The 21,410-nt window shown below is 40.2% G+C and overlaps 1 protein-coding gene across 1 annotated transcript; it reads right to left on the bottom strand.

Annotated features, from left to right (window-relative positions):
* Positions 1-2,056: 2,056 nt before the first annotated feature.
* DEFB123 (defensin beta 123) lies at positions 2,057-20,954 on the bottom strand. The gene is made up of 2 exons (XM_024743035.1): positions 20,897-20,954; positions 2,057-2,202 (listed from the first exon to the last, which is right to left on the bottom strand). Exons 1-2 carry the CDS (start codon positions 20,952-20,954, stop codon positions 2,057-2,059), a joined length of 204 nt encoding a protein of 67 aa, XP_024598803.1.
* Between the last annotated feature and the right edge of the window lie 456 nt (positions 20,955-21,410).

Genomic DNA, 21,410 nt, shown 5'->3' with positions numbered 1-21,410 from the left:
ATATATATGTTAGACCATTTGATATTGTCCCATAAGTCTCTCATGCTCTGTTCTAGTCTGCATTTCTTTTTTCTCTCTGTGCTTTGACTGTATTTCCTATTGATCTGTCTTTGAGTTACTGATTCTTTCTTCTACTATGTTCAGTCTGCTGTCAAGCGTAACCAATAAATCCTTAATTTTAGATTTGGTATGTTTCAGTTTAGAATGCCCAGTTTATTCTTAGAGATTCCATTTGTGGTAGACTGATACACCAATGACCCCCAGTGATTCATGCCTGCAGTATTCATGTCCCTGTGCAGTTTTTTTTCCATATTGACCCTGGGTCACATGATTTACTTTGGCCAATAGGACTTAAGAAGACATAATAACAGAAGTTTGATAAATGATGCATATTGGGGCTTACCCTCTTAGACCTAGCCATCATGTTAGAAGCCAAGGTTAACTTCCTTGAAATGGGGAGGCCATATGGAGAGATGTAGTTACATCAGTGACCCCAGATGAGAATATCAGAACCACTTAATTAACACACATAATTCTGAGAAATAATGAATAGTTGTTATTTTAATCCACTGAGTTTTAGAGTGCTTTGTAATGCACTGATAGAAAACTGATACACTATTTTTCTATGTATTGGTTTAAATTTTCCTTTCAGTCAATCTTCTCCTCTAATTTCCTTGAAATATTTATAATGGTTATTTAAAGGTTGTCTGTTGCTTCTACAACTAAAGATATAAAGAAGGAAACACAATGAGATGGGTAGGAGGGGTGGAGTCATGGTAGAGTCAAGACCCATAGCCCCTGGGGTGGGCGATCCACCAATAGGAGGGTAATTACCACTGCAAGGTTCTCCCCAAGGAGCAAGGGATCTGAGTCTCACATCAGGTTCCCCAGCCCAGCAGTCCTTCATCAGGAACATGAGCCCCCAGAAAGTTTGGCTTTGAAGGCCAGTGGGATTTACTTTGGGGACAGCCAGAGCACTGTGGGAAATAGAGACTCCAGTCTTAAAGTGTACACACAAAATCTCACACACTCTGGGACCTGTGGCAGAAGCAGTAATTTGAAAGGAGCCTGGGTCAGACCCACCTGCTGATCTGAGAGAGCCTCCTGGAGCTCACCCTGGGACACAGACACTGGTGGCAGCCATTTTTGTGAGTTAATCCTAGCATGTGGACACGTGCTGGCGAGTGTCATTTTGGAATCCTCCTTCTAGCTCATTAGTTCTTGGAGACCTGGCTCCACCCACTAGCCTTTTGGTACTAGTACTGGGACACCTCAGGTCACGCAACTAGCTGGGCAGGGACACAGCCCCACCCCAGCAGGTCTAAGTGCCCTAAGGCTCCCTGAGCCCACAGCTGCCTTGGGACATGGCTCTGTCCATGGACCCAACCCTGCACACCAGTGCACTAGCACTAACCCTAGGACCCCAAGAGCCCTGCAGCCAGAGACCCTGGGATCCTGCTCCACTCACCAGTGGGTGGGCACTAACCCTAGGACCCCAGCCCTGGGACTCCCAGATCCCGCAGACAACAAAATGTTTTTAGTTTTTGTTGTTTCCACATAGGTAAAAGGAAAATTTTGGGATTTCAGAGCAGTGATTTATTGGATGATAACGAGGTTCCAGAGATTAATAATATAGCTAAAGATAGCTGATAAGAGTACCATAGAATTACTGAGAACAACCTGAGTTAATCTCTGAAAATGAACACATTTATACCTTAAGGTTCTATCTTAAAAAATTCTAAAAACGTGAGGATCCATAAGCACACCTTTCATTAGCTGCCAGAATGATGATATTATTGTGTGTCATGTAGATTCCAGAAAATTTCACACTTGTGAGAAAGTGAGATAAAATGGCAAATAATGTCTTATTATTATAATGAAAATAGTTTTGACTTAATGGACCATCTATAAGAGGACTTCCTGAGAACCGCTGGATAGACTAACAGGCAAACATAGGGGTCAGCCAGAAGTGTTTATTGACAGAGATTGAGGATCCACTGTGGTCAGACTCAGCGTAGCTTCACCTGCCTTTTGATGACTTTAGGTTTCAAGGAACTTAAACTTTCCATGGAAGGTGTTTTGGCTGGTACTTGGGCTTCACACAGCACATCTTATTATTTGTGCAGTAAACATAGACCCTTTCCTTCCTGAAACATTTCTGGCGGCATTTGCCACGAAGATTCCAGCATTTTCGGGTGCTACCTGAAAAGAAAGAAGAACAGAGACAGTGTCGGTCCTAAGAAGAGGTAGATTCTGGATTTGAAATGTCTGTAAAAGGATTAAAACAGACGTGATAGAGGGTGCTCAGTTTCCTTTGACTCTGGCCCTGGTCCTCTCTTTTGTTCCCTTCTTCTCCCTTTCGAAAAGTTGTGGTAAAATACAAATAATATACAGTTTATCAGTTTAAGTATTTTAAAGCGTACAGTCCAGAGGCATTAATTACACTCACAATGTTGTGCAACCATCATCACCGTCTAGTTCCAGAACTTTTTAATCATCTCAAACAGAAACATTAAGCATTTTCATTTCTCCTCTCCTCATCCCTGAGCAACCACCAATATGCCCTCCTCGCTATAGACTTGCCTAATCTAGATATTTTATGCCAATGGAATCATATAATGTGCAGCATTTTGGGCCTGGCTTCTTTTTACTTAGCATAATATTTTCAGCATTCATCTGTACTGTTTTTTTAAATTAAAAAAATTGAAGTAGATTTGATTTACAATATTGTGTTAGTTTCAGGTGTACAGCACAGTGCTAGATATTCTTTTCAGATTCTTTTCTCTTATAGGTTATTACAAAATATTGAGTATAGGGCTTCCCTGGTGGTGCAGTGGTTGAGAGTCTAGAGAGAGAGAGAGAGAGAGAGAGAGAGAGTATAGTTCCCTGTGCTATACTGTAGGTCCTTGTTGGTTATCTATTTTATATATAGTAGAGCATATATGTTATTCCCAACCTCCTAATTTATCTCTCTCCCCACTCCCCTTTCCCCTTTGGTAACCATAAGTTTGTTTTGGAAGTCTGTGAGTCTGTTTCTGTTTTGTAAATAAGTTCATTTGTATCATATTTTAGATTCCACGTATAAGTGATATTATATGATATTTGTCTTTCCCTTTATGGCTTCACTTAGTATGATCATCTCCAGGTCCATCCATGTTGCTGCAGATGGAATTATTTCATTCTTTTTTATGGCTTAGTAGTATTTCATCGTGTATGTATATATATACACACACACACTATACATATATATATATATGGCTAAAATTCCATTAATTTCTTCATATCCTTATTTTTGTTTTGTTTTGTCTTTGCCAAGGCCTATCATCAAGAAGGTGGCTGTGCTTACATTTTTTCAAATGGTGGTGAAATACACATGACATAAAATTTATGTTAACTATCTTAAAGTGCACAGCTCCGTGGTATTAAATATGTTCATATTGTTGTGTAACCATCACCACCATCCATTCCCATAATGCTTTTCATCTTGTAAAACTGAAATTCTATTCCCATTAAACAATAACTCCCCATTCTCCCCTCCTCCTAGCCCCTGGCAACAACCATCCATATTTTTTTTTCTTTTTTTTTTGCGGTACGCGGGCCTCTCACTGTTGTGGCCTCTCCTGTTACGGAGCACAGGCTCCGGACGCGCAGCCTCAGCGGCCATGGCTCACGGGCCCAGCCGCTCCGCGGCATGTGGGATCTTCCCGGACCAGGGCACGAACCCGTGTCCCCTGCATCGGCAGGCGGACTCTCAACCACTGCGCCACCAGGGAAGCCCCCATATTGTTTTTGATACCTTTCCTGCCCCAGAATCTTGACTAACTGACAAACTCAAGACTTGCAAAAACAGCTCTCAAAAGAACTGCTCTGACAGTTTTGGGATTGCACCAATGGCCTCAAGCAAGAGGCACAAAAATCTGGAAGAGTTTCTCATTATTCCAAACACAAGTTTTGCAGCAGTTAAAGATGAAATCTGCTACTTGACCCAAATAAGAACATGCACCCCTCTCTTCTCTTTATTCTATCAAAACTCTAAGCTGCCCTGACTTGGGTCTTCAGCTGCTCCCTGATGTCCATCAGCTGAATAAAGTCTGTAACCTCTATCTGTGTCAGTGAAACTACTTTCTTTAGGCAGTTTGGTGCCGTGACTATTCTTTATTTCATTCATTTTTTTGTTTACTATTTCCTTCTTTCTGTTGTAGGTTTAGATCAAGTTTATTTTGTGATTAGGAATAAGTTTTCTTTGAGATTATTTTTTTGACCAGTATGGGGGAGACTAGGGAAAATTCGTGCTTTAGAGGAAAACTTGGCTCAAATAGGGAAATTTTGCTCACCAGGGGATGTTTGTCAATGAAATGTTTGGAGACGTTTTTAGTTGTCACAACTGGTGTGGGGTGCTACTGACGATTAATGAGGCCGAAGGTTCTGCTAAATATCTTGCAATGCACAGGACAGCCACAATAAAGAACTGTCTAGCCCCAAATGCCAACAGTGCCAAAGTGTCAATCATTGCCAATCGTGTCAGAAGTCCCTGGTCTAGACAGATTACAGACCTGAGAGTTATCTGATTCTGATTATGTGGGAGTTTTACATCTCTATGAGCTCTTGATTGATGATTGTAATGCAAAAATAATTATTTCCTACATATTCAAGTAAATTCTGTTCCAGAGGGGTTCAATTGACTCCCTCCCTTCCCCTGCCCCATGGGGGAAAAAAGAATCAGTTTCTGTCTTGTAAATTCATTTCGAGAATCCCTTACTCCACTAATACCTTTATGCTTTTTAAAATTTTTCTAAAAAATATTTTATTAGAGTATAGTTGAGTTATAATGTTGTGTTAGTTTCAGGTGTACAGTAAAGTGATTCAGTTATACCTATACATATATTCATTCTTTTTCAGATTCTTTTCTCATATAGGTTATCATAGAATACTGACTAGAGTTCCCTGTGCTATACAGTAGGTACTTGTTGGTTATCTATTATATATAGTAGTGTGTGTGTACCTTTATGCTTTAAACCAGTTACAAAATCTGCCTTGTTCTCTCATTATGAGTTAAATAAAATCTTTAACATGTGGTTCATTTTTATATCTGTATGAGAATCATTAGTTTACTTTAAAAAATTATCTTTTACAACTTCTCTGGAACCTTGAGCAAACTGTCATCACAAGCAACAGATCCTGAAAAAATAAACGGAGAGAAATCTGGGGTTTTACTTCAGTCAGATGGATTATGGAGACACTAAGATGGCTATGGGGTATTTCTCAACTGCCTGAAATGAAGCTTGGTAAAAAATTTGACCCATCACAATCTTTAAGTTTCTTTAAAACTTAAAAGCTATTCTAAGACAATATTGGTATGGAGCTTTTAATTTGATAGTGGGGATTGCTCCAGGAACTGTCCCACCTATTGAAACCCCCAAAGTCTGGATTTGAAAGCTGGCTCCACCACATGTAAACTGGGAGATATTGAGCAAGTTACCTCCCTTCACAGAGCTTCATTTTTCTCTTTTGAAAACTAAAGACATAATAGCACCTATTTTAGAGAGCTGTATGTAGTAAATAAGATATTATAAAATCCACTAGCATTAAAGATTTCAGAAGTGCAGTGACAGATATAATTAGGAATTAAAGAAAATTCTTTTCAGAAAAAAGTCTAACTTGAAAGGGATACAAAAGCAAATAATCTCAACGGATAATATTTTAAGAGAAATAGAAGAGAAAAAAGAGAAAAAATGTAAAAATTTTAAAAAAGAAATGGGATTTCTTCTTCAGGCTGAGATGGAGTGACAGGAGCCATATTGATTTTCCTGCTTTAAACAACAGGATAATTGGACAAAATGTATAGGAAACAATGATTTTCAAACATGATCCCGGAGAGAAGGGAAACAAACAAGATGAGCCCTCTGGTTGCACCAGTTTACGGACTAGAAGCAGTTTCTGGGCTGTAGTGCAGGAAGAGGAATTCAAACAAGGCCTGGTGATCTTACTGAATGGAGGATATAGAAATTGAGGTTCAAGGAGGTCAAGGAGGTCAAGTCAGCTAGAATCTGTGGGTCACAGAATCAAAGAAGAGGGGGCTATACACAGACAGAGAGAGACACACACACAAAGGGGGCGTACTACAGAGCTCTGCAGAGCACTCCTCTAGTCTTTAGGTATTATCTGTGCAAGTGTAAGAGGAAACTACCAAAGGCCTAGGAAAGAACCACCAAAAACAAGTAGGCAAAACAATTCCCAGCGATCACACAGGGCTGGGAATATCTTGTGTCCCCACCTGCCTGAGTGGAAAGACCTTGTAAAATCTGCAGCATGGTGGGGCTAAATTAGCCCTAGATTAAGGGATGTCCCATACCCATCCTAAAAAGATTAAATGTCAATCTTGAAAGGATTCATCTGATTCCAACTAACTTACTGCATACCAGAACAAAAACCAATACTCTTTAAAGGAAAAAAAAAATTCCAGTAACCAAAAGTATAAAATCTACAGTGCAAAGAATCCAAATAATTTTCCAGGCATTAAAAAAAAAAAAAGCAGGAAAGTATGAACGACAACCAGGATAAAATCAATCAACAGACCCAGAAATGACAAAGATTATGGAACTAGCAGACAAGAATGATGAAACGACTGTTATAAATATACTCCATAAGCTCAAGAAGATTGAGGAAAACATGAACCTTATGAGGAGAGAAATAAAGATGTAAAAAATTCACATGAAAATATTTGGCAGATATATACTACTGTATGTAAACTAGATAAACAACAAGAACCTACTGTATAGCACAGGGAATTACATTCAATATCTTGTAATAACCTATAATGGAAATAATCTGAAAAGTTACATATATAGTTATATATATAAAACTGAATCACTTTGCTGTACACCTGAAGCATTGCAAATCAACTATACTTCAATAAAAAATATTGGAAAAAAAAGAAGAAAAATTTTCTAGTTTATCCAATGGTAAATTTGTTCAAATGATACCTATAAGTAGTAAAAATCAGACAAACAAAACTGAAATAAACCCCTAAATGATTTAAAAAACTTGAAATGAAACATTAAATATTAAATGAAAAACATACTTAGTGATGTTAACAATAGAGTAGACACTGCAGAAGTAAAGATAAATGAACTTGAAGACATAGCAACAGAAACTATCCAAAAGGAAGTAGAGAGAAAAAATATTGAGGAAAAAAAACCAAAACAGGACATCAGTGACCCATGGGACAATAATAAGCAGTATAATTTACATACAATCAGATTACCAAAAGGAGAGGAAAGGGGAGGGACAGAAACTTTTCTTTTTTTTTCTAAATTTTTGAATTTTATTTTATTTATCTTTTTATACAGCAGGTTCTTATTAGTCATCAATTTTATACACATCAGTGTATACATGTCAATCCCAATTGCCCAATTCATCACACCACCACCCCCAGCCCTCCGCCGCTTTCCCTGCTTGGTGTCCATACGTTTGTTCTCTGTATCTGTGTCTCAATTTCTGCCCTGCAAACCGGTTCATCTGTACCATTTTTCTAGGTTCCACATATGTGAGTTAATATACAATATTTGTTTTTCTCTTTCTGACTTACTTCACTCTGTATGACAGTCTCTAGATCCATCCACGCCGCTACAAACTACCCAATTTCATTCCTTTTTATGGCTGAGTAATATTCCATTGTATATATGTACCACATCTTCTTTATCCATTTGTCTGTCGATGGCATTTAGGTTGCTTCCATGTCCTGGCTACTGTAAATAGTGCTGCAATGAGCATTGAGGTGCATGTGTCTTTTTGGGTTTTTTTTTTGTGTGTGTGGTACATAGGCCTCTCACTGTTGTGGCCTCTTCCATTGCGGAGCACAGGCTCTGGAAGCGCAGTCTCAGTGGCCATGGCTCATAGGCCCAGCCGCTCTGTGGCATGTGGGATCTTCCCAGACCGGGGCACGAATCCGTGTCCCTTGCATTGGCAGGCGGACTCCCAACCACTGCACCACCAGGGAAGCCCTGCATGTGTCTTTTTGAATTATGGTTTTCTCTGGGTATATGCCCAGTAGTGGGATTGCTGGGTCATATGGTAATTCTATTTTTAGTTTTTTAAGGAACCTCCATACTGTTCTCCATAGTGGCTGTATCAATTTACATTCCCACCAACAGTGCAAGAGGGTTCCCTTTTCTCCACACCCTCTCTAGCATTTGTTGTTTGTAGATTTTCTGATGACACCCATTCTAACTGGTGTGAGGTGGTACCTCATGGTAGTTTTGATTTGCATTTCTCTACTAATTAGTGATGTTGAGCAGCTTTTCATGTGCTTCTTGGCCATCTGTGTGTCTTCTTTGGAGAAATGTCTATTTAGGTTTTCTGCCCATTTTTGGATTGGGTTGTTTGTTTTTTTAATAGTGAGCTGCATGAGCTGTTTATATATTTTGGAGATTAATCCTTTGTCTGTTGATTCGTTTGCAAATATTTTCTCCCATTCTGAGGCAGAAACAGTTTTTTTTATACAGCAGGTTCTTATTAGTCATCAATTTTATACACATCAGTGTATACATGTCAATCCCAATTGCCCAATTCATCACACCACCACCCCCAGCCCTCCGCCGCTTTCCCTGCTTGGTGTCCATACGTTTGTTCTCTGTATCTGTGTCTCAATTTCTGCCCTGCAAACCGGTTCATCTGTACCATTTTTCTAGGTTCCACATATGTGAGTTAATATACAATATTTGTTTTTCTCTTTCTGACTTACTTCACTCTGTATGACAGTCTCTAGATCCATCCACGTCTCTACAAACGACCCAATTTCATTCCTTTTTATGGCTGAGTAATATTCCATTGTATATATGTACCACATCTTCTTTATCCATTTGTCTGTCGATGGCATTTAGGTTGCTTCCATGTCCTGGCTACTGTAAATAGTGCTGCAATGAGCATTGAGGTGCATGTGTCTTTTTGGGTTTTTTTTTTGTGTGTGTGGTACATAGGCCTCTCACTGTTGTGGCCTCTTCCATTGCGGAGCACAGGCTCTGGAAGCGCAGTCTCAGTGGCCATGGCTCATAGGCCCAGCCGCTCTGTGGCATGTGGGATCTTCCCAGACCGGGGCACGAATCCGTGTCCCTTGCATTGGCAGGCGGACTCCCAACCACTGCACCACCAGGGAAGCCCTGCATGTGTCTTTTTGAATTATGGTTTTCTCTGGGTATATGCCCAGTAGTGGGATTGCTGGGTCATATGGTAATTCTATTTTTAGTTTTTTAAGGAACCTCCATACTGTTCTCCATAGTGGCTGTATCAATTTACATTCCCACCAACAGTGCAAGAGGGTTCCCTTTTCTCCACACCCTCTCTAGCATTTGTTGTTTGTAGATTTTCTGATGACACCCATTCTAACTGGTGTGAGGTGGTACCTCATGGTAGTTTTGATTTGCATTTCTCTACTAATTAGTGATGTTGAGCAGCTTTTCATGTGCTTCTTGGCCATCTGTGTGTCTTCTTTGGAGAAATGTCTATTTAGGTTTTCTGCCCATTTTTGGATTGGGTTGTTTGTTTTTTTAATAGTGAGCTGCATGAGCTGTTTATATATTTTGGAGATTAATCCTTTGTCTGTTGATTCGTTTGCAAATATTTTCTCCCATTCTGAGGCAGAAACAGTTTTTAAAGAAATACTGGTTGAAAAGTTTCAAGTTTGATGAAAATTATAAACCCATAGACTCCAGAACCTCAGTGAACCCCAAGCAGAATAAAATCTAAAGAAAGCTATGTGGGCTTCCCTGGTGGCACAGTGGTTGGGAGTCCGCCTGCCGATGCAGGGGACACGGGTTCGTGCCCTGGTCCGGGAAGATCCCACATGATGCGGAGTGGCTGGGCCCGTGAGTCATGGCCGCTGAGCCTGCGGGTCCGGAGCCTGTGCTCCGCGACGGGAGAGGCCACAGCAGTGGGAGGCCCGCGTACCGCATAAAAAATAAAAAAAAAAAAAAAAAGAAAGCTATGCAAAGCCATAACGTAATCAAATTTTTGAAAATCACGTTAAAAATCTTAAAACCAGCTAGAGGAAAAGACACATTAAGTACGTGGGAAAAACGGTAACAATAATAGAAGACTTCTTATCAGAAACCATACACAAGAAGACAGTAGAAAGATATCTTTAAAACAACAAAAGGAAAAAAGACAATCCAGAATTCTTTACACAGCAAAAATCCTCCCCAAATGGAGAAATAGACTTTTTCAGATTTTTAAAAACTAAGAAGATTTGGGGAGTAATGTCAGCAACATTACTACTCTCCTCCTACAAAAACACCAATTCGGCAACCATCCAAACATGAAGATATAAAACTTAGAGCAACCATTAAAAAAAAAGAGGTATAACTGTTAAGGCAATCCTGGATACAGATTGGAATCATAAAAAGAGTCAAGTAATCTGAAAGAGGGGAAGCAAAGAAGATAAAGTGAACAAAGAAAGGATAGGCAGATAGAAAACAAATAGACGGTAGGTTAAATGCAACCATATTGATAATTATATTAAGCATAAATGATCTGCACATCTCAATTAAAAGGCAGAAATTGTCAGATTGGATGAAAAAGCAAGACCTAATCACATGCTGTCTATAAGAAATTCATTCTAAATGTAGAGACATAGCTATATTAAAAGTAGAAGGATAAAAAAAATACCATGAAATCACTAATCAAAGGAAAGCTGGAGTATTATTAACATATTAGCTATGCTAATATTTAAAAAGTAGATTTCAGAACCAGCTAAATTACTAAGTATAAACAGGTCATTTCATGATGACAGTCTCAATTTATCAAAAAGACATATTAATCCTAAATCAAATACACCAAAAAGCAGAGCTTGAAAATACATGAAACAAAAAGCTGAAAGAGCTGAAAGGAGAAATAGACAAATTCACAATTATAATTTCAGATTTCAACATTCCTTTCTCAACAATTGATAGAACAAGTTAATAGAAGATATAGAATACTTGAACTAATGAGTTTATCAACTAACTTGACTTAATATTTACAGAACACTCCAAGTGCTCACAGAATATTCACCAAGATATACCATTGGTGGTATATCTCGAGATATGCCAAGATATATTATTGGTGGTATATCTCAAGATATACCAAGATATACCATGTATTCTGGGTAATACAGGGTCTCAATAAAAATGGAAGGACTGAAGTCTTACAAAGGTGATGTCTGTCCACAATAGAGTTAAACTAAAAACCAATAATAGATATGCACCTGGAAAATCCTTAAATACTAGAAAATTGAACAATGTACTGGTAAATAACTAATGGGTAAAAGAGAAATCAGAAGAGAAATTCGAGAAGTTTGCATTGACTAAAATTAAAAGTACAATACATAAAAATATTTGTGGAACCAAGATAAAGTAGTAATTAGAGGGAGATTTATACTTAAAAAGTGTATTTTAGATAAAATGGTCTTAGATCAATGATCAATACTTATATCTTAAGAAGTGAGAAAAATAAGAGCAAGTGATACCTCATTGTAGTTTTTTTTTTTTTACATCTTTATTGGAGTATAATTGCTTTACAATGGTGTGTTAGTTTCTGCTTTATAACAAAGTGAATCAGTTATACATATACATATGTTCCCATATCTCTTCCCTCTTGCGTCTCCCTCCCTCCCACCCTCCCTATCCCACCCCTCTAGGTGGTCACAAACCACCAAGCTTATCTCCCTGTGCTGTGTGACTGCTTCCCACTAGCTATCTATTTAATGTTTGGTAGTGCATATATGTCCATACCACTCTCTCACTTTGTCACAGCTTACCCTTCCCCCTCCCCATATCCTCAAGTCCATTCTCTAGTATGTCTGTGTCTTTATTCCTGTCTTACCCTTAGGTTCTTCATGACATTTTTTTCCCTTAAATTCCATATATATGTGTTAGCATACAGTATTGGTTTTTCTCTTTCTGACTTACTTCACTCTGTATGACAGACTCTAAGTCCATCCACCTCACTACAAATATCTCAATTTTGTTTCTTTTTATGGCTGAGTAATATTCCATTGCATATATGTGCCACATCTTCCTTATCCATTCATCTGTCGATGGACACTTAGGTTGATTCCATGTTCTGGTTATTGTAAATAGAGCTGCAATGAACACTTTGGTACATGACTCTTTTTTTTTTTTTTTCATGACTCTTTTTGAATTATGGTTTTCTCAGGGTATATGCCAAGTAGTGGGATTGCTGGGTTGTATGGTAGTTTTTTTTTTAGTTTTTTAAGGAATGTCCATACTGTTCTCCATAGTGGCTGTATCAATTTACATTCCCACCAACAGTGTAGGAGTGTTCTCTTTTCTCCACACCCTCTCTAGCATTTATTATTTCTAGACATTTTAATGATGGTAATTCTGACCAGTTTGAGGTGGTACCTCTTTAGAGTTTTGATTTGCATTTCTCTAATAATTAGTGATGTTGAGCATCTTTTCATGTCCCTACTGGCCATCTGTATGTCTTCTTTGGAGAATTGTCTGTTAAGGTCTTATGCCCATTTTTTTTTATTGGGCATATACCCAGACAAAACTATAATTCAAAAAGATACATGCACCCCTGTGTTCATAGCAGCACTATTCACAATAGCCAAAACATGGAAACAACCTAAATGTCCATCAACAGATGAGTGGATAAAGAAAATGTGCTACATATATACAGTGGAATACTACTCAGCCATAAAAAAGAATGAACTAACGCCATTTGCATCAACATGGATACAACTAGAGATTATCATACTAAGTGAAGTAAGTCAGAAAGAGAACGACAAATACCATATAATATCACTTATATGTGGAATCTAAAATATGGCACAAATGAACCAATCTACAAGACAGAAACAGACTCACAGACATAGAGAACAGACTTGTGGTTGTCAAGGGAGGGGGTGGTGGGGGAGGGGTGGACTAGGAGTGTGGGATTAGTAGATGCAAACTATTATATACAGTATGGATAAACAACAAGGTCCTACTGTATAGCACTGGGAACTATATTCAATATCCTGTGATAAACAATAATGGGAAGGAATATAAAAAAAGAGAATGTCTGTATGTGTATAACTGAGTCACTTTCCTGTAGAGCAGAGATTGGCACAACATTGTAAATCAACTCTACTTCAATAAAGAAGACTGTATTTCAATACACTAGCAACAAACAACTGAACCTTTAAAAATATCATTTACAACAGCTTAAAAATACATAACAGTGATGAATTTAACAAAATATATGTGTATTAGTTTCATATCGTATTGCTGCTGTAGCAAAATTACCACAAACTTAGTGCCTTAAAACAACACAAATTTATTGTTTCACTGGGCTAAAGTCAAGGTGCCAGCAGGGCTGGTTCCTTCTGGAGACTCTTAGGGCAGAAGCTATTTTCTTCCCCTTTTCACTTTCTAACAACTACCTGTAATTCTTTGCTTATAACCACTTCCTTACATTACTACAACCATTTTCTTATCTTCTCCTCCACAATCTGATCTCCTGCTGCCCTCTTATTAGGTCCCTTGTGATTACATTGAGTCCACCCAGAAAACCCAAGATAATCTCCCCATCTCAAGACACATGCAAAATCTCTTTTACCATGTAAGGTAACATATTCATGGGTTTTGGGGATTAGGACTTGGACATCTCTGAAGAGTCATTATTCAGCCTACTACAATATGCAAAATATAAAAACCACAAAACATTTCAGAGAAAGAAAGGAAGACATAAAGAAATGGAGAGAGATACCATGTTCATGGATTCAAAGACTTAATTTTGATAAGATCTCAATTCTCCTTAAATTGATCAATGCAGTCCCAAGAATATTTCCAGCAGGCTATTTTGTAGAATTGAAAAGCTGATTCTAAAATTTATATGAAAATGCAATTGACCTAAAACAGATAAAACAATCTGAAAAAGAATGAAGTTGGAAGACTCATAGTACCTGATTTTAAGGTTTACTGCAAAGTCATAGTAACCAAAACAATGTGGTATTGGCATAAGAATAGACATGTAGGTCAGTGGAATGGCAGAGAGAGTCCATAAACAAATCCCAACCTATATGGTCAACTGATTTTCAATACAAAGGTGCCAAGGTGGGCTTTCCTGGTGGCGCAGGGGTTGAGAGTCCGCCTGCCAATGCAGGGGACACGGGTTCGTGCCCCGGTCTGGGAAGATCCCACATGATGCGGAGTGGCTGGGCCCATGAGCCATGGACGCTGAGCCTGCGCATCCGGAGCCTGTGCTCCACAACAGGAGAGGCCACAACAGTGAGAGGCCCGCGTACTGCAAAAAAACAAACAAACAAACAAACAAAAAAACAAAGGTGCCAAGGTAATTCAAAGGGGGAAAAGGAAATTCTTTTCATTAAATGATGCCGCACATCCATATGTAAATGAGTGAAACTCAACCCTTACCCCACACTGTACACAAAATGAATCATGGACCTAAAATGTAAGAGCTAAAACAATAGAACACCTGGAAGAAACCATAGGAGAAAATGTTTCTGACCTTGTGTCAAGCAAGATTTTTTTTAGATAAGATACAAAAACATGAGCCACAAAAGAAAAAATGAACACATTGGACTTCTTCAAAACTAAAAGTTCTTACCTTTCAAAAGACACTGTTAAGTAAATCAAAGGTAATTTACAGTCTGGAAGAAAATATTTACAAAGCATACATCTTTTAAAAAATGTTTATCTAGAATATGTAGGACACACAACTCAACAAAAAACCTGATTAAACATGGGCACTACACCAAAGAAGACATATACATGGCAAATAAGCACATCAAAGTGTGTTTAATATGATTAGTCATTAAGTATTTTAGCCATCAGTAAAACAACAGTTAAAACGACATACCCACTAGAATGGCTAAAATTAAAAGACAGACAATACCATGTGTTGACAATGATGTGAAGCAACTGTACATCTCTTATTGCGAATGGGAATGCAAAATAGTATAGCCACTTTGGAAAACAGTTTGCAGTTTTTTATAAATTTTATCATAGCCTTATCATACAACCCAGCAACTCCCCCCTTAGGTATTTACTCTAGAGAAATGAAAACTTCACTGGACCATTCATAGTAGCTCTATTTATAATAGCTAAAAACTGGAAACTTCTCAAATATCTAACAGCTAGGTAATTGATAAACAAATTGTGGCATGTATTCATACAATGGAATACTAGTCAGCAACACAGGGTAACAAGATATCGATACATGAACAACACGGATGAATTGCAAAATCATTATGCTAAGTTAAAGAATCCAGGCACAAAAGCCTTCCTGTTGTTTAATTCTAAGAAGCCAAACTAAAGTGACACAATGTAGATTAGTCATAGCTGGTGGCTGGGGGACTGGGGAGGCGACTGCAAAGGGGCATGAGGGATCTTTTTGGGGTAACGGAAGTGTATTATACTACAACTGTGGTAGTGGCTACATGGATGTATACATTTGTTGAAACTCATGTTGTATACTTAAAATGTGGACATTTAGGGCTTCCCTGGTGGTGCAGCTGTTGAGAATCTGCCTGCCAATGCAGGGGACATGGGGTCAAGCCCTGGTCCGGGAAGATCCCACATGACGCGGAGCTACTAAGTCTGTGCGCCACAACTACTGATCCTGCGCTCTAGAGCCCGCGAGCCACAACTACTGAAGCCTGCGTGCATAGAACCCGTGCTCCAACAAGAGAGGCCACCACAATGAGAAGCCCACACACCACAACAGAGTGGCCCCCGCTCGCTGCAACTAGGAAAAGCGCGCGTGCAGCCAAAAATAAATAAATAAAATAAATAAATTTTTTAAAATGTAGACATTTAATCTTATGTAAATGATAACTCAATAAAACTGGTGAAAAAGAAATGATAAGGAAAAAAATTCGATAGAAGGTGAGAAAAATCGATAGAAGGTGACAAATACTGAGGATAGGGAAAGGAGATTCAACAGAGACAAGGTGAGGCCTTGAGAAAGAAAATCAGAGCAAGATGTCAGAAAAAATACTACAAACTATAATTCAAGAAAACCTTCTTCAAATAAAAGATGATTTGAAAATGCCGAAGAAGTACATAGTATATCTGAGAATACTGGTGCGGAAGAAAGAACATACAGAAGAAATATGGAATATTTAAGTACAAATCCTGAAGTCCTCACTTTGAATAGGAATTATCAATATGAAATCATGAGGTATTTCACATATTCAATGTGTTGATTTTCTCACCTGCTCTGAAAAGATATAGAAAGAAGGGCTAATTTAGTAGCATTAATGTCTCTAGCATCTAGATCACAGTTTTTAAATACCATTTTCCTACTTAAAAAATTAGGGCTTTTTGAAGAAATGGCCAATTCAAGGTCTGGTGCAGGAGTTGTACAAGATAAGCCCAGAATATCTTGTCACACCAGATAACCAGTTGTGTACCAGTGAAACTGCTTTTGTAAATTAATAAAAGGACGAAGTGCTAAGAAATCCTGTTTTCTCAAATCACTTATCAGAATCTTTGTACCTGAAATCATATCAGCAAGGCTGGAACGTTACATTTTTCCCTGAGGAATCAAGTCTTTTTATACAGAACAACCTTGATTTCAGAGCCAGGGACAGAGTGTCAGAGAAAGAGTTTGGGGATATAAAATTCCACATCTCTCTTAATTTTGTACTTCCCATGGAAATGGGACCTAGAATAGATGTTAACCTCTTTACACACCATCCTGTGGCCCTTGAAGTCTATCAAACTCTGCTTCATTTACATTTTATCTAAAACTCTGCTATTCTCCTTAATCCTATAATAACCTTATTTGTTCCTTCATTTGATGAGATGTTCCACAGTTCCTTTGGCGTGTATCTTCCTTTGCTTCAGTAAGTTAATATGTGTAATTTTGTCAGACTGCAGGTGTGTCCTTCGTGGTGTTTATAAGATGGACTTTATCACAAGGAAACTACCAAAGACTAACAGGGTTATGTAAAATAAGGCTTAGGCTTCCACTGGCTGAGTTTCAATAAGAATAAAGACTGCAGTGGGGACTTCCTTGGGGGTGCAGAGGTTAAGAATCTGCCTGCCAATGCAGGGGACACGGTTCGATCCCTGGTCCGGGAAGACAAATAAGCCCGTGTGCCACAACTACTGAGGCTGCATGCCACAACTACTGAAGCCCACGTACCTAGAGCCCGTGCTTTGCAACAAGAGAAGCCACTGCAACGAGAAGTCCACGAACCACAACACAGTGGCCCCCGCTCGCCGCAACTAGAAAAAGCCCGCGTTTAGCAATGAAGACCCAAAGCAGCCAAAAGTAAAATAAATAAAATAAAATAAAATAAATAACTTATGAAAAAAAGACTGCAATGAATGAAAAGTCATCAAATATATTTAAATCTATGAGTTTATGATGATATTAAAAACTATTTTGTCACATTTGGTGGATGATAGGAAAAGAAATCATTACCTTGCAGATTCATATGTAAAGAAAAATCACCAAGCATTTATTCTGTCTTTCTTATATGAACTGTACTGCTGAGTAACCAAATAGTAGATGGTGAGGAGTGTCTTGATTATATTAGTATTCCAGCTAACTAGTGAAAATCACATAATAGAATATCACCGTTTTGCAATAGGCAAAGAATTAATGCATCTCAGCTTTGAGCATTAATTTGTCACCAAAAGAGAGATAACAAACATATTATTTGCCTTCTGATGAAAAAGGCAAATACCATCCCCCAATGTTTTGCCAAAAAGCCTAGAACTTGAGCCTGATCAAACCTCTGGATCCAGTCACCAATTTGCAGGAAATACAGAGGTCCGAGGAACACGTTGAATTCACTTTGAATATGCGGTTAGCAAAATCTGTACTGTGGGAAGCTATGGGTCAAATGACCCAACAGATAAATTATAGAGACAAGAAAGGGAAGAAGATATAACCAGTAAATTAAAAAACTAAAAATCTTAAGAAATGTTAGATTTTAAAAGTGGGCATGGCAAAAATAGGGTTTCTAGGGATGCAACCCTGGCAATGAAACTATAAAGATGCGCAAATAGTTGATCGCTATAAAAGTCAAGATAGTACTTAATTTGGGGAGAGAGACAGTTGTGATGGGGCATAGGTAGAGGGGTTTTTGAGGTGACTGTCAATGTTCTGGATGGTGTTACAAGGGTGTGCGCTTTATAACAGTTCATTAAGCTGCACATTTGTTTTATGTAGTTTTCAGTATCTATAATTGTGTTTTATTTTACAAAAAAAATCCCCACCATTTAACAATGAAATCTCAATTTTTTTTTTTGCGGTACGCAGGCCTCTCACTGTTGTGGCCTCTCCCGTTGCGGAGCACAGGCTCCGGACGCGCAGGCTCAGCGGCCATGGCTCACGGGCCCAGCTGCTCCGTGGCATGTGGGATCTTCCCGGACCGGGGCACGAACCTGTGTCCCCTGCATCGGCAGGCGGACTCTCAACCACTGCACCACCAGGGAAGCCCACAAGATAACACTTTTAAGAACCGAAATTTATCTAGAAAGGTCAGGGATTTCCAAATTTCAAAGAGCTCCTCAGCTATATATTATTAGCTGAGCCTGGTGGATTCAGATAATACCACCTCACCATAAGCCACAGGAAGCAAAGGCTTGAGGGTCCGGCCAAAGAAACTTCCATTTAACATCCTTTACCATCACCACACCCAATCGGAGGTAGAGGGAAATACTCTCCCTAGGGGAAACTGGGGTGCTTAAATCCACTTCCTGCAGCAGCAGCAGGAAGAGGCCTTAGAGCTCCACCAGAGCCCACACCTTGCCTCTGCCAGCCAGGATGATGACGGACCCACCAGCAAGCTAGAGACAGAGGCCTTCCTCCCCTCCCTCACTAAGGCCTGCTGGTCAACCTGAACATCTAGGAAGCAGAGATAAGTAATGTGAGAAGGACAGGGGCAAGAGAATCTCTTGCTACAAACACCCAGATTGGTCTGGAGAAACTGCCAGAGAAGAGGGCATCTACTTTTTGCCCTCAGACCGCAGCCCAGGAAAATTGCTAACAGCATCGGCACGGCACATTATGGTGCCACCTGGAGGGGGATTTAGAAATGGCTGAGGGAAGTGGCTGAGACCCAGAAGGTCCCCAAGTTCCCTCGTGTCTCTAGTGAAGATAGGAAAACCAGTGATGAGCTGCAAGCCTGAGAGATCTGTCAGGAGTAGATCCCTATGCAGAAGGCAGTAGGAGGGGCTGTGTGTGAACAGCCTAAACCTAGGGATAAGATGGAAGATTTGGCTGAGATGAAGGGCTGAGTCAGTGGGGCTCTCGACAGGACCAAGAGGTTTCATCAGTCACGGGATCACACACAATGAGGGACATCGTCCTAGAAGTCAGTGAAGGTCCAGCGCCGAGCCCTACCTCCTCACGCTCCTGCCCCAGGATCTTTGCACTTCACGTTCCCTCTAGCTTGAATGCTCTTCTCCACAAATCCACATGGATCACCCCTTATTCTCCCTCAGGTCACAGTGACCCATTCCATGAGCACCCCTTTAAAACAGCAAATCCACATCCCCCTGGTATTTGCTATCCCCTTTCTCACCTATTCTGCTTATTATACTCACCACCTGACATTTTGTATGTTTCAGTTATTTAAAAATTTTTTTCTGTTTCTCTCAGTAGAATGTAAACTCCGAGAGGCTGAAGACTTTGCTTACCTTGTTTTGTTCTGATATGTTCACTGTGCTACCTCCTGCACCTATCAGAGTGCCTAGAACATGAAATCCATTCAGTCATGTTTACTGAATGAACCAATAAATTAAATCATGACATATCAAGTTACCTTCTCCTGAACCCAGGGGCTATCCTGGGAAGGAGCAGGGGAGCAGAAGGAGAAATGCTCAAAGACTATTTATTCAAAAGAGACTGAATTAACTTGAAATGGTTTTAAACCAGGACTGATGAATATTTATTTAACTGCTGAGTTTAGGCAGAGTCCCTAAGTGCCCTCCACCACCCCTCCCCCTAAACTGTCCCATAAGCCGGATGGAAGTTCCTGGGAAAATTTAGATGAATTATATAAAATGAAGAAGTTACACTTGTTTTTGCATACCAAAATTTCAGTGTGTTCAATGTTGTTCCCCCAAACTGATATTACTATACACACGCCTTTGTTGCAGCAGACTGAGAAGTGAGGAAATTGCAATTCTTAGCCGCTGAGCTGCTTGCTGGAGGTCACAGAGTTAGAAAATGGTTGAGCAGTTTCTAACCTGGGTTCTAAGGCTTTCCTGTCTATCCCCAGCTGAGTGGTGTTTCAGGCATTTGCCAAAGGCAAGATACAAGGGCCGAGGTGAGGAAATACACACCTTCTGACCCTGTGGACAGGTGAGCTGAAAGTCTTGGCTGGGCAGAAATTTCTGCCAGGTGAGCAAGAGGGACCAGGTAGGTATGCTAGAGTTGGTGGAATGGGCAAGTCTGACCATGGCCCTCCTCTGCTTCAGCCTTCCCATGGCTCCCCCACCTGGCATTCAAGGCTCATCAAGACCTGCACCTTGAGTGCTTCCTCAGCCTTACCCCTTGCCACACCCTTAACCCACCCCTCCATTCTGTGCCAGCTCACTGAAGGCACGGTGCTGTCTCCCACATCCGGACTTTTGCATTAGAGGATTTCTGCCCAGGACACCCTTCCTACTTCCACCTCTTCTCCTTCCCCTTCTAATTTCTAACCACTTTTCAGGACTCAAGAGTATCCCTCCGGGAGGACTCTCTTGGCCCTCAGCCTGGGCTGGTCCCTCCCATGTGCACCCCAGGACCCTAGATCCCCTCTATCACAGCTCACAGCACTCTGGGTTGTAAATGCTATTTCATCCCCCCACCCCCACCCCGCCCGTGGGATTCCTTGACCAGGTCTCACTCTCCACAAACCCCCCTCCCCTGAAGAGGTCCAGGTTACCTGGAGTGAGCTGGGACAAGAGCAGCAGTGCGGCCAGAGTCAGCAAAAGGAGCTTCATGCCTGGAACTGGCCAAGTGAAGCTGCAAGTCCGATGCGATGGCAGTGCTAACGGGGGAGAGCTCTGGCCTCTCTGGCTCCCGTTCCCTTGGTCCAACCGGAACAGATGTCATCCGCACGTGCCCTCAGCCGCCCGTGGGTACAGCCCCCGCGCCCCCTGAGCCCCACAGAGTGCAGCCACACGCCCTGAAGTGGCACGCTTTCTTTTCTTCATTTAGGTCAAGCAACAAGGTCCGACCTCCAACCAAGGGACCACAAGGGGGCGCCACGCACACGGAGTCCGGAAGGTGCGGAAAAACTTCGCCGAGAAGATGACACTGAACCGCGCTTTGAGGAGTAAATACCAAAACGCCAGGCAGATGAGCCTAAATGGTGTTCCAGGCAAAGGAAAGTCTGTACAAAGGCTTCTGTTGGTGTTGAATATGAGAAGTATGATGTAACTGGGGCGAAAACCGGC

The sequence above is a fragment of the Neophocaena asiaeorientalis genome, unplaced genomic scaffold, assembly GCF_003031525.2.
Source record: "Neophocaena asiaeorientalis asiaeorientalis breed wild unplaced genomic scaffold, Neophocaena_asiaeorientalis_V1.1 scaffold82, whole genome shotgun sequence".
Lineage (NCBI taxonomy): Eukaryota > Metazoa > Chordata > Mammalia > Artiodactyla > Phocoenidae > Neophocaena > Neophocaena asiaeorientalis.
This window is presented reverse-complemented; position numbering and strand designations above follow the sequence as displayed.